General features: G+C 39.6%; 1 protein-coding gene across 1 annotated transcript in view; it reads left to right on the forward strand.

Moving 5' to 3' along the window:
• Positions 1-10,057, forward strand: part of SMIM14 (small integral membrane protein 14) — a 26,257-nt gene extending 16,200 nt beyond the window's left edge. The window contains exons 3-4 of the mRNA XM_009332452.1: positions 6,141-6,289; positions 6,869-10,057. Of these exons, the coding sequence (XP_009330727.1) occupies positions 6,141-6,289; positions 6,869-6,901 (182 nt within the window). The 3' untranslated portion in view covers positions 6,902-10,057. The remainder of the gene's footprint in view (positions 1-6,140; positions 6,290-6,868) is intronic.
• Positions 10,058-14,653: the final 4,596 nt, after the last annotated feature.

Genomic DNA, 14,653 nt, shown 5'->3' on the forward strand with positions numbered 1-14,653 from the left:
AGAGGCAGGTGAAAGGAGAGGGAATATTTTCTGTATTAGAAGTAGGCACAGATAGGCTGTGCAGCTTTCTGAGCTTTAGTCCGCAGTGAAAACCAAGCGATGGTAGGTCATTCTCACTCAAGCCTTGGGAGTCTTGGCTCATCAATATTTATGAAGCTCTTAGGCTAAAGACTGTATAAATGAGTAAGTTCTGTTATGTGTGGGCACAAAGCTTGTGGGATAGCTTTCATACTACCAAGCTATAGTACAGTGGGGATGTGAATGGTTTGCAGCAAATAGCTTTCCATCCTGAAAGAGATCCTTGCGATAACTGTCTGTGCAGATGCAAGCAATTTGGCAGCAATTGTTCCAAACCAGTGGTTTGTTTCAAAAACCGAAGCAAAAATTATAGAGTAAATCCTCTCCTATGTTATTATATTGCCTTAAATTTAGTTCCAGCAAAGGTATTTTTCTGCTGATGCAATGACACTGACTGCCTATTTGTCAGATCATTTTGTGATGCTTCTGTGATTCTGTGCTTGGGCCAACATGAGCTCTGTAAGACTCCCAGGAGTCAAAGGCAAAAATAAACAGATTCAGCCTGGAGAAGCTTCTAGACATGTTTTCAGAGACAGATTAAAACAATTCTGGGCCAGTCTTCTGTCCATTGATTCATCCTGTTCTGATGAGCTATACAGTGATGAGCTTATGTTTGAGGTGGGTCTCCTCTTCCCTAGGTCCCACAGCTCCATTTCCTGTTACTTGCTGACTTTGATTCCTCATTTCAGGACCGCGACATGAAGAAGCTTGTTTCACTCCCACCCATTTGCTCATTCCCAGGATTTGGTCTTCCTTCTGGAAGCGCAGCTGGGAATGTTGTCATACACAGATTCTTAAGTTGCAAGGTTGTGGAATAACTGATGAGATGTATGTGGTTTTGTTTTGGGAAACGTCAGGGCTGTGGTTCAGCCAGTGTCACAGCAGCGTCATGTGTTATGCTGTTGCTACCAGCTGGAAGTTCTCAGAAGCACCCTGCGTTGATTCTTCCTGAGTGCGCTTTGTTTCTTCAACCCTTGATTTCAGATCTTTTCTAGGTTTTTGGAGCCAGATCAAAGCAGTAGCACCAAGGCTCCCTCATTCGCATTTTTGTGTTATTAGCTGTAAATTTTTATTTATGGTTGTTGGCACCATTATATTGTAGTGACTACCCTGCAGAGAGTTTCCTGCCGGGGTCAGGACCAGTGCTTTCGGATTTGTGCTCCTACATACAGGAGGATATGAGCACCGCTTCAGAGAGCATTGGGGCACTCTGCTTGATGGCTGTTCCTCTGCTGATTCTCCATCAGAATATCTGCTACGACGGAAGAGCATTTATCAGAGTCTGATGACTGTTCCCTCCATTTCAGTGGGTGCCTTGGAAAAAAAAGGCTGCAAGTTTTGAATATGCAACACATTTAATATTCTGTTGAGATTGTTTATGCTCAGCAAATCAGAAGATCTTACAGTTTCCCTTGAAATGAGGAATAAGAGCGATAATTCTTTTCTGAATTCTGTCTAGTGCAAGTGGAGCAGGGAAGATTTCTCTGGAGTGTGTTGCAGTTGCAACATCAGCGATTCATCCAGCCCAGGAGGATCCCCAGCTGGTTCTGAGCTGCTCTGATGGCTCATGGCCCTTCACAGTCAGCCTTCCATGTCAAAGGAAATGAGGGGCCACCGCCTGAGTTTTTTCTGTGTTCTAGCAATTCCCAGATGTGACCTGGATTTACCACATTCATATTCTCAACGCTATTCTCAGTGCTCTACTAGCTTGTAATATGGTCAGAGATGACGGTCTCAAATGTTGTCTACTCTACTTCCAAATTTTTATGTATTTTAAAATGAATGCGTACCTATGATTCATCTTGAGTTGGACTCATCTAGGGGAGTCACAGCAGCCTAACCTAACGGCATGAAATGTCTGCCAACTCTTCCCTCCCTTTTCTGGTAATTCCCTTCTCCCTTCCTCCGCTCAAGTCCTTTTTGGCTTTCTTCAGTTTCCTTATCCCTGCCTTTGAGAGTGTCAGCTTGCAGGGGTTATCTGCTGAAGGTCCCACAGGCTCTTTTTCTTCCCTGATGATTCATCTGTAAAATACCTATATCTTCATACGGTTTCCTACCTTTCTTCCACAGAACAGGCAAGGCTAAACACACTGTGAAAAGAAGAAGGCACAAGTCAGAGAGCATGCTTTTGCCTTCCCACACGCAGATGTTAAACAGTAAAAAGCTGAAGATCCAAAAGCAGATATTTCTGCCATGAGAGGGCAGACAAAAAGCACCACATGGAATATACTTTTACAATAAAAGAAATGCAATTGTTCCTCTTTTTCTTTAGAGTACAACCTCACTCTGAATGAAAAATAGCACTTTAAGACAACTAAGTTCATGTAAGGAGTATTTAACAAAGGCATTTATTAATTTTCATATTGTATTCTTGAGATTTCAGTTGCACAATCAGGAGGTGGTTGACCTTTAATCTGTAGAAATTATTTTTACCAAACTCATCATGTTAGTAGCTTTGACTGCTTTCTAGTAGAACATTAAATGAGGTGGCAAACATCTCATAACAGCAGATTATTTTTTCCCTTCCCATTTCTCTCTGAGAGAAGACTAGTTTATGTGGCCTAGTCTGTTTCTATAGGAAAAAGCAAGCCAAAGAACTGTATCTCATATGTGGAGCAACAGATAGGATTCACCATAGTCATTAGCTCCCATGGGACTTCATCCCCCAGTCTCAGACCAGCCCCTCATAAAGCTTTCTCCTGCATGGAGATAATTCAGCCACGATGTAAAAATATTCCAGGTAACCAGAGGGGCAGAACTGCTCACAGGCTTCATTCAGAAGTGTGTGGGTATATAGGTATGCTGAGCCCAGGGCACCAGATACTCTGAAAATAAAGACCTTGGGCTGGATTCAGTGTTGTGTGGAAGGGCGGGTTAGAGACTGTAAGAGTGACACGGGTTACCAGGAGAATACGTACTGCTACATTCTGTACTAGTTGGTGTCTCCCAGGCACTGGAGATTAATAACCAGATCATCCATCGAAGTGGATGGTGGCAGGGACATTCATCTATGAGGTCAGAACAGGACAATCTTCTAAGCCACCTGGAAATATTAAAAAATATCATCCACAGGTGCTCTTATAGCATAGCCTTTCTTCTTCAAGGAATCAAAAAACCACTTCCGAATTACCTGCAAAAATACCAATTATAGGTAAAAGCACTGTGGCTGTGAACTCTTAAAAATAAGATCTTTTCTTCTGCCCATCAGCATAAATTCCATCCTGCTTGGTTTCAGCTTCACTCAACTGTTCTTTATCCATAAGCTGGTCTTACCTGATGATTTTGTGATCTCAGTGATGGAGCTCTTTGTAGCAAAAGATTGTGGTATTCTACATATTCTTGCTCCCAGTAGCTGAAACAGCTTCTTGTCTGTTCTCTTGATTTGTGATGCGAAGCTTTGAAAAGTGTGATTCACCCCAGCTATGTGAGATTTTGCTTATCCTCATCGCCTTATGTTAAGAGATTAAAGTAACAGATTCCGAAATATCTCACGTCCTTATTAAAGCACATGGTCATTTGTGAGAGATGTGGATTTAATGGTACTTGAATAGTGTACACAGTGTTGTAGCTGTTTTAGTATCTGGCATGCTTTGAGTAGGTAGTACAGGGCCAAGCTGTGTTAGATCAGCTGTTGCCTTGCTTAGCTTGGTTTAGAACACGTTTCAGCACATTTGGTTCCATCCAAACTGATTTACAACACAGGCTGGATAGAAATTGTGTTTTGCACGAACGCCTGTGGTTTCCCTCTGTGGTTCCTTCTGCTCCCTTCCTTGACCTGTAGCGTGAGCTGACCTAGCAGCATTTGCTTACCCCAACTCTTGTTTCACTGCGGACCCTAAGTGCACTGTGGGTCAGCAAAAATTCCAGAAGGCAGCCTGACTAGTCCCTGTTTCTCTGCGTTGTATGGGGAATCCAGCGTAACAGATGATCTGAATTTTCAATGTTCTACTGAACATACGTGCCAAAGCAGGTACCTAAGGCTGTCTTAGGTGCTGCTGAAGGTAGTCTCAGGGTGGCTGTTAATGTTGTCTGGAAGCCCCAAAATAAAACAGTTGTTCTTTTCGTGCTGAATTATATGCTAGTTTACTGGATTGCATATATAAAGGTCATCCAAGATTTAAAATATTGATATATCATGTTGATAATAATAATATTTTCCCTCAACACAATTGCAGGCCTAAACTCTTACCTGCACAATTCCATATGCTTTCTGGATCAATTATATGCTAGAATTTAATGAATTAAAAGGCTGTAGCATTCTCATTTATTTTCTTTGCACTATACCTTCTTCTCATATACAGCGCCCTTTATTCACTCAGATCTCCAAAAGAATTGTCACTTGTAGTTGTATATACTGCTAATCATTAGCAGCTTCTTGAGTTTTGAAATGTCTGTATTTTGGACATTTAAAAGGCAAGAGCTGTATGGCAGTTTCATTTGCCCATGCATGTTAATGGTTTCGTTGGTACTGTGAGAAATATGAACTCCTATAATCCTTTTTCTTTCTTCTTGGACATTTTTGAGTGCATGTGATGATGGTAAAGAATGTCGGTCCGACAGTCCCGACTCATGAAGTCTTACTTGCAGAACAGCAGTGTTGTGAATGGAGTAGCTGTAAGCTTCCCCACAGTGCCCTCGTGCCCCTCTGCTGTGTCTTAGCTACGCTATGAAGAAACCGCTTTCATAGAAGAGCCTCTGTTAAAAATGCTACCCAGTGTGACAGTGATCAGGATGGTTCTTTGGTATCAGCATTAACCTCTGAGGAAATAACTGACTCCAGCAGTTCACTGGGTATAAGTTATCTAGCAAATGTTAAATAAGAACAACTCCCAACCAATACCAAATCCAGACTTGATGCCATAACAAGATGATCCGAATGAGTTGAGACAACTGAAAAATCTGACAGATACGAGTGTCCCTGTCGAATTTCCCTGGATGTTAAAGTTTTCAACTAGAGTAGTAAAATAGAATAGCTCTTCTCTTTCTGAAGGTTATTCATTATAGCTTTATATTAATTGCTTTGTATTAATTGATTATCCAGTTCACTAATGAAGATGTTAGGTCTTTAGATACTATTGTAAATGGGGCCATGTAAGTACCATAGGTACTTAACTATGCATTGATTTACACTTTAGCTGACAACATTGGTTACAATTTGATCATCTGAAATTATGTTTCAGAGGAGAAAAGTTGATGTTTTCAAATGTGCAAGTATTTGCAAGACTTCCTTGATCCAAAAAGACTAACGAGCCATTTCCAGTCTGAGGGGATTTTCTCAGTTTTATTTCCATGCTTTGATGTCTCAGCCGTTCTGTATGGAAATTAGGTGTACAATTTGAATATTGTATTCCTCGGCTTCACTTTTTCATGTATCTCCTCAGCACTTTTTCCCCTCCTGAGAGATATGTTTTCCTCGATGCTGTCAGAGATACCACATGACCTGGATGACCAGTCATGGAGATCTGGCACATTGACACTGACACTTGTTCAAACAAACACTCAGTAACTTACAGTAACCAACAAAATTATAACCATTAGTTTGCTCCCTTCTTGCTAGAATTAGCATGTTCTCTGTGTGTAGGCTAACAACAGAGTCTAAGCTTTCATCTCTTTAGCTTTATTTTTGTATTTGTGTGAGGCAAAAAAGAAACACCAACATGCAGGTGTTGGTTTTTTCCCCAGATAAATATATTACTGGGTCTTCTTTTCATCAAGTTTGATTTCTTAAAAATCAGGTTTGGTTTCTTGAACACAAAGCGTGTGTTTATGATCTCCAGTTCATTGAGTTAATGTGAACTAAACATTCATGATAATTCTGGGAATTCCAGTGAAACCTCATGAAATACATTCTTTTTTCAAAGGGATAAGAAATGTGATAAAAAAACGGTGTAACAATAACCAAGAATTACTTGTCTTAAAGCCAAAAGGAAGGACTAATCAGAAAAATCGATTGAAAAATATTTCTTTTTTTTTCTGAGACTTATGTTGCATTTTTGTTTTCATCTTGAGGAAAGAACTCTGCTGTCACTCTCGTTTGTAACTTGAGTTTTCCTTGTCTATAGTGCCAGGACCAAATTCCTCCAGTGACAATGGCATCAGCTTTGCCATGATAATGATGGCCTGGGTGGTGATTGCACTTGTCTTGTTCTTACTGAGACCTAGTAATCTGAGAGGATCCAACACAGCCGGAAAGCCAACCAGCCCACATAATGTAAGTGCGTCTTAAAGTGCCTTGCAGAGAGACTTTACAATAGTTTAAATGTATTTGGTTTTAATACAGACGACCTTGCAGTCCTTTTTTCCTTACATTTTCTTCCTGTATTTTCTTGGAACAATGAAAATGAGTAAAACCAAAGTGAAAGTAGAATCACGAAGGCCAACTGTGAGGCCTGCCATGGGGCGGAGCAGGCACGGGTGACTGAGTGTGGGTCAAAATGTCCTCTGGACACTCGCTGTCCGTGGTTGGAACTGCCTCCTGCCTTCTTATGTACAAGGGGAAAATCACAGCTTTAACAGAAGTCAGTAAACAAAATTACAGCGTGAAACTGGGAAGGTGATCTTTGTCCTAGATGTGGGATCATGGGAAAATCCCTATCGATGCAGGAAACGGTATTGTTCTTTGGTGCTCATTTACTCTGAATATTGAAAGAGATCTTGAAAGATCTTAAAAGAAAGCACAATTTAACTCTTCTGCGTTCTTCTTTAATTGCTAAATCCTCTTATGTGAAGCACTGTTTCTAATCCTGTATGTGTTTTTTTTTTCTTTCTTTTCCTCCTTCCTTCCCCCTAGGGACAAGAACCACCAGCCCCACCAGTGGACTAGAGCATTCAGTATTGGAAAAGTTCAGCAGCTAAAACCTTGCACGACCAAATGAACGAAGTGACCAGATTACTCCTAAACCCCATTCAATACTGTTTTCTTTTCTCATTTATATAGAGCAGAATTATCATTCAGCGGTTATTTTCATGAACTGCTTTTAGCGACTTCAATTTTAAGTTAATTTTTGCTTTGTATGTTATTACAGTTCCTAGTAGATTGTAATTGGAATAATGATAAGGCGTTGCAGAGGTTTTTTGGTTGTTGCCATTACTGTGGACATTCCACTCAGTCTCTTTCTGTTAGAATAATCTTGATTTCTTTGCAGTGATTTCTGATATGCATTGAAAGAAAAAGAAAATCCCTGTGCATCTATAATAATGGAAGGTTATTGACCTTTCTTCAGATGAATCCATATTTTTTCTCCAGTATGCTTTTGAGAGTTATATTATGGTTGCAACTATTAGCTTAGTTATGTGGTGAAAAACTGAAATTATTTTATATTTGCCCTGGGTTCAGAGCAGCTTTTAGTCTGGTCTTTGGACCACTAACATAGTTTTCAGGGTTGTTGGCAAAAGCACGGATTGTCCACTAGAATTATATTGTGTGTGTGTGTGTGTGTATGCGCAAAGAAGTGAATGTGATAATTGCCACTGTCAAAGCTTTGACATATATATTGGGAACTTTACACAGAAGATTATACCACCAAAAAAGAAAGTAATTTAATCTTGTTCATTAATAGATGATATATCTTATTCAATATGTTGTCAAAAAAATTTATTCCAAAAATGGATTTGTTTACTTACAGACTTTATGAAAAGAGAAATTTAGTGAGAAGCACTTGGTAGAATTTTCTGTCCTGGTATAGTCTTTCAATAAGCGGTATCTTAACAAGTTTTTAGCCATGATGTAATGTATATTGGACAGGATGAAATCATACCAAGAGGTTACCGAGGTTACCAACTTTTGGTATACAACATATACTGGATATTCAGGTTTTTTCACCTGTATGTTATCAGCAATTCTTAACATTTCATCCTTATCTACTGGTTGTAATTGTTGAATGACGAACTTGCAGGTGACTACATATGACGTCTTTTCCCTCTAATATTTGTGTGTATGTGTGGTGTGTTTATGTGTGCCTATGTGTGGCTGTGCACATACCTGTGCACATCTCCCATTGTAGCAAATGGGAATGACTTTTTTATGTACATTAATTTAAGAACATTTTAAAGATGTACAGAAAAGCGACACTGTATATTTTTCTTGATCAATTTGAAAAATTGATGAGAATAATGTAAAGAACATTTTTATGTTACCAACATGAAGCTTCTTTCCGTAAAGGTCAGTAGAACAGACATGGGAATTCAAAGCCTTGCTCCACAAACCTTTATTTCATGAGGACTTTAGTTACAGAGCTGAAGGGACTAACTGTTAAGATACATAAAGGTTTGTATTAATGGGCTGTAAAAAAAAATCTCACATCAGATCCCATGGTTGACAGACGCGGGGTTTTCCTTCTCAGGGTAAATGGCGGGCCAGCTAAGCCTCCTTGTAAAGGTACAGCGTAGACCTGAAGAAAGGCTTCTGTAATTTGATGTAATTGCCCTTTGAATTTCTGTGGCATAGTGTGCTCCCAAGCATAGGAGCATGTGTAAAAAATAAAAAAAAATTAAAAAATGAAGAAGATGATTGGGCCAGGTGCTCTCAGTGACATCAGTGCAGCGCTACGTAAAGCAATGGGGCTGCAGCAGAGAAGCTGAGAGAATTTGTCCTATTATGTCTAATGGTGTACAGGCCACAAACACTGTGTAAAGATGTCACTGGGACAAACAATCTGACTGTGCTTGCTTTTTGCCTTCCGTGTACGTTTATGTTTGGGATACTGTTTTGAACAGATCAAGTAATAACTTTGTTGAACCAACAAGAAAATATATATAATCTCCTACGCCGACCTTTTCTCCGAGAATTTTTGGCCAGAATTCCTCACTATCATCGGATGCATAAAACAGGCTTCCAACTGATTAAAAAGCCAACTGAAACAGGCTTCATTTCAGACAGAGTGCCACTCCTCATCCTATTGGAAGTTGGTGAGATTTACAGCAGATGCTCCTCACTTGTGAGGATCAGTCTCGCTTTACTTAAATGTCTGTGTATGTATTTACAAAACTCACCATGTGCACCCAGCTCTAACAGTCTTGGCAAATGAACTTTTTGTTCAGAGTAATGTTGTGTTTTACATTTAAATGAACTGTCTTTGCTTGAAATTCCTCTAAGTAATTGTCCCAGTGATTTTATACATGTATACTTTCCTCATGTAAATTGCTATTTTAAATTTTCTATGTAAAAGAAAAAAACATTGCAAATATTTTATTGTAAAATGTTTTACTAAAGAGCCAGGCCACTATCCCACATCAAAATATATGCCTTCTAAATTCAGATACTCTCTCCAAGATATAACCTTCAGATAACCACTCAATTAAAATGAAAGTAAATAATTGTAGGACTGTATTTTGCCACTCTTATTCATGTTAAATAGTGCCTTACTCATCAAGTAGTTGCACTCAAGTTTGTGGGGCTACTCTGAGATAATGTACTAGTAGCAGCTTTAGTAAGGGTGGCAGAAATCTGGCCTTTAGTGATGTAGTTTGCGATGAAATAATTGTATCATGGTTACAGATGTTTATGGTAAATTTTGAGAAGAAGCGTGGAAGAGATTAGTGGTATGTGAAGCTTCAGGAGATGATTAATTCTGTAACGAGGGTTTTAAGCTCGGTTAGTAAGAGACGCCAGTTGTAGCAATTGGGAAATAAGGAGGGAAGTTTGCAATTATACCTTAGCTTAGAACTTTGTTAAAACAATAGTATTTTAGAGTCTGCTTAACACAATTATTATACTCTGAAATGAGAAATCATATGTATTCATGTATTGTCTGCAGATCACTTAGCCTTGTAATGTTCATGATTGAAAAAGGAAGAGTGATGATGTGATGTACCTAATGTAAATCGGTGGTTTAAAATGTCTGAATTATGCCAAACAAAAAAATCATCTGTGCCATTTGCGGTTTCCTAGTAATCTTTTACTGAGTACTTGGATTGGGATAAAGGGCTTGTACTATGCACTTTTTATTGACTTAACAAAATAAATAGCAATCATTAGTAACCTTTTGTCTTTGTTAGTCTTTGTATAAGATGTAGGAATGCACCAACCTATCAATTTCTAAGGTAATTTGAAATAATCTAAAGATAAGTATCAGTAAAAATATCTAAAAATCAGTATCAGCATGTCATCTGTGTAACTTTTAAAACGTAATTTCTAACTTCTCTAATGGACACTTGCCTTCTGAGTGTATCTCAAGCAAGTCAGAACAAATTATAAGCGGCTTCCAAGGTTTAAGATACTTTGATGACCAACACGGACGTCTCTGCCTTTTGCTCTTCAACGTAGTTATGCAACCTAGGAAGTTAGAAATACTACAGTAAGAAAAGTCATGACAGAGACCAAATACGCCAACGATGTTACTTCATTTTAGATCAAATCCTACTACTTTGGGATTTTCAGTCTATTTTCTAGTCCCAGTTCTTGGCAGTGTTGGACCCAGAGCTGCTCTGAGGAAGGAAGGTGCTCCAGTGGATCCGAGGCAGCATGTAGAAGTGGTAGAGACCTGCTGCTTCCTCACTGTTCCCATGGAGTGCAGCACTCTTCTTCCTCCAGCAGCAGAGCACGAAATGCTGAGCACTGCCTCAGCAGCAGCTCAGATCCCACGTTAGGGGTTCCTGTGTTAATCCAAGGAAAAAAAGGAAAACGCCAGGGGAGCATTAAGGTTTAAAATAACACACAGCTATCCAGAGATAGTGGTAATAAATACCAGAGAATCAGAAACAAAATCTGAATTTATTTTTAGTAATAATAATAAAATAATAATTTAATAACAATGCTTTAGGCATTTGAGTCAATTTAGAAACTGTATGATCTTAATCAGAGATCATTGATGTCTGCTTATCAAGATTTACCTTTTACTCGAACGTGAGGTTATAAATAACACCTAAACTAAAGCTAAACTTTACTTGTAAGTACACTTGTTAAAATGTTTGCCAAGAATGCACATGCCTATTATGAAAAGTGATGCAGAAAGGAAGTTACCACAAATTTAAATTAACTATGTTGAATGGATCTGCATGAGGCCTGGCTATTCAGGACCACCAGGTAAGTGGAGAAGATTACTCTGCCCCAAAGCCTGAAAAAAATTGTATCCCATCTAGGATGTTTGGGAGAAATACATCAAATCACTGCAGCAAAGTATTCCATGAACGTGAAGTGGGTTCCTTGCGAAAATGGAAAACTTGCATTCCTTTCTCCTTCTACCCTTACTTGTTCAGTACCAGCCAACAGCCTACAGTGCAATTCACTGCAAAGATGTGGACCTTGGGGTGGGGGAAGAAGCTGACTGTCCCACAGCGAACCACATCCTCGCTTGTAAAACAGCACAACTCTGCTGGCTTCCGGGGAGTTACACTCATCGACACCAGCTGAAGATTTGTCTCTTTTCATACAAGAAGAATAACTGAACCTATGTTACTTGATCTTGTATCAAAATTATTGCCAACTCCCATAGCAGGCACTTCCTAATAACTAGAAGAATCTGGCTTCCGCATGACCTTTTTAACATCCGCAGATAAGAGTGTTGGTCAAAGAGGGTGTCTGAAACAGATGTATTTCAATACGTGACAATAAATATTAATTCACCATATATATCCAGCTTTTTAAAGGTTTCACTCTTCTTGCTTGCATGGAAAGTGGTATTATAAAATATTTTATACAATGTTAATTGAAAATACAGCAGTAATTTCTAATCAAAGATCACAAGTAGCAAGCTTTAAAAAAAAAAGTCTTTTGTATTTAAGGGTTTTGTTATTATGTCCTCCAAGCTATAGATGATGAAACAGAGGAATATTTTCTGTGGCTCTGTAGTTTTCAGACTTATACCTGTTTTAAAATTCTTGAAGGTTATTAATTCTGATGCAGAAAGTACTCTTAAAATGTAAGAGAAGATACTAGAGCCAAGAAAATATGTTTCTTAAGCAGACCAATAAAAAAATCCCCACCATTGTACAACATTCTGAAGATCACAGTCATTGCTTCAATATTAAAAGTCAATCTTAGAAAAGAGGTAGATCAGTTTAGAGCAAAACTTGTAGATGAAATGATAAATGATAGACCGAATATGATTAGCAAGAAAATGATCCACAGAAGCCCCCACAGGACAGGACACGACACCAAGCACCGCATGTAACACATCACAATCTGCTTTGTTGTTGTGATGGTGAGTAAAAATCCGGTGTCCTCAGCTCTCCTAGTTATTTCACGCAGCCTTGTTTTCCATCCTCAGTTTCATACAGATGAAATAGAAAATCCAATAATCATTTTTCCCACTTCATCAAGTATTAGCTTGCAATTTGAATCACAAGTGCATCTTGTCTCTGACACCCCCTCTGGCTGTACGCTTCTGTTGGGCTTCAGTATGTAGGGGGAAGAGATTAAGCCAAATTTCCTTTTAGCTATTCTGTAACTATGGAGCAAATCTTCACCTTATTTTACGTGAACAACTTTTAAGGCAATAGGACAACTGAGCTGAATAAAACCCTTCAAAGAAGTCATGCTACAAGATGATTTCTCTCCAATGGGGCTGTGATGAAAAGCAGTGCCTTATCTGGCTGTTCTTGTTTCCATTGCCTTAGTTTTAACATTTAAGGCTTCCTTACTGTTTCATTGAAATGGCTGTTATGCCTGAAATGGCTCTCCTGTGGGGAGATTTAGTATGCTCCATGTTCAGAAAAGCAATGCTGCTGCCCACAGCACTGCTTCTGAAGGAACAGCTTTCATGTCTGGTGTAATGCGTGTAGTTTCCAGAAGAACATCAGAAGGGGGAAAAAAAAAAAGAAAGAGGTATTTACTAAACAATAGATAAGGCCGTCAAATGTAATCATGCCTGGAAGGAAGGGTGAATAATTTCTGTGTATACTGAGAGATTTAAATAATCTAATTAGAGGAAGGTCATATACTGGAAAACAAAACATTGTCATGCAGGAACTAAAAGAATAGGGTTTGAGAGGACATTCTCATCAGAGTTTTCAGGGTGGCCTTCCTTTGATTTTTAAACATTGTTTTAATCCTGCATGGCTTTTGGGTTTTATTTATATTGCAATATCGTCCATGAGTCCAGCTGAAATTACTGTCCAGATGTTCTGGGCCCTATACAAACAGGCACGTTGACCCTGACCAAAAGCTCACTGCATTTTGGGACAAATTTTACCAATAATTGCAGTTTGGGGTGCTGATTGTCACTAACAAAAATATTGTATTAGATTGATCATAAGCTGTTTGGGCAAACTGTCTGACCAAACAGCAAAGTCGAATTCTGGTGAGCCGGAGAGGTGGAGGTGAGGAGAGGGTGTAAGTAGGGACGTGCTGGGCGGAAAATGTCTCTCGTAACAATTTGTGATGGTGGTTCTGCGCAGTTAACTGTTATGGTTGGCTCTGAGCACACATAGGAGTTCGGCCACTCGGCTGCCTGTGTCCGAAACTGCCGTACGGCTTGCTTTATGCAGCTGTTGGAGCCTCTTCCAAAGGAACACGCATGCCCAGTCCCACACGTCCCTGTGTAATCTCTTTAGCTGTGTCTCTTTCCTTCCTCTTAGCATTGTAAAATACAAAGCACGGATTCAAATACTGACCCAACTGGTCTGCGGGCAAGTCTTCGGGGCACTTTTGTGCCTCAGCCTGGGACTGTTGCCGAGTAGCTCAGATTTACCTGTTACACACGGGGTGCCTCCTGGTTGTGCTGTGTCAGAAGTTAAAGAAAGGCTTGATAGACAATGGTGGTTGTCAAATCTGTGTCAGATGCCAGTGTCACAAACTGATTACACAAACACAGCTGCCTTTAGATAATGATCAGCTAAATCTGGTGGGGAATTAGTCTGACATTAAACACTCCCTAGATATGATACAAAACATCTTTCATATCCAGGGTTCCTTGCTGGCTTTTCCTCTCACCTCCAACATCAGGGTGCCGGCCAGGAGATTATGCAATCATGCACTCACTTGCCCTTCCCTTCCCTTCCCTTCCCTTCCCTTCCCTTCCCTTCCCTTCCCTTCATCCCCCAAATCCTTCATAAATCATAATTATTATTCATAATTTCTCCCTTGCATAATGGAGCAGCTTGTACATGAGAGGTGAAGAGTGCCCCCTCCACCCACCTTTGGCATTCAGATCGCCCTTCGCTCGGTGGTTTCTGGAAAGGCGGAGATAAGCCCGCTCCCCTAAATTTTCACACAGAGAGGAGAACGTAGGATCCGATCTCACACTGGTACATGCTCTAGCCATTGAGTTGTTATATCAAAAAGACATTACCACTTTCCTTGGCCAAGCTTTTTGAATGAAGCAGTCTTAAATCTTTGGATTGCATGCCACTCGATCCTGCTGGTGTTAGCCTCTGCCTGAGCACACATTAAAGGTCAGGTCTTTGCATACAGCAAAGGGATTGCTCATTTTCAGGATCAGATCAAGTTTGATCTGATGTTGATGAGGCAGGCAACAAAACTCGGGCCTGATTAGACTGAGGCAGAAGATGTGCCTTTAGGTACCTAAGGAAATGTATTGTCAAAACTTGAGTATCTTTTGATTTTATATACCTTTTGGAGTCCATCCCCTAAGACTAGGTTATTGACTAGGTTATTAACTCTGTCCTGTGTGTATCT

This window comes from Pygoscelis adeliae, unplaced genomic scaffold, assembly GCF_000699105.1.
Source record: "Pygoscelis adeliae isolate BGI_AS28 unplaced genomic scaffold, ASM69910v1 Scaffold59, whole genome shotgun sequence".
Classification (NCBI taxonomy): domain Eukaryota; kingdom Metazoa; phylum Chordata; class Aves; order Sphenisciformes; family Spheniscidae; genus Pygoscelis; species Pygoscelis adeliae.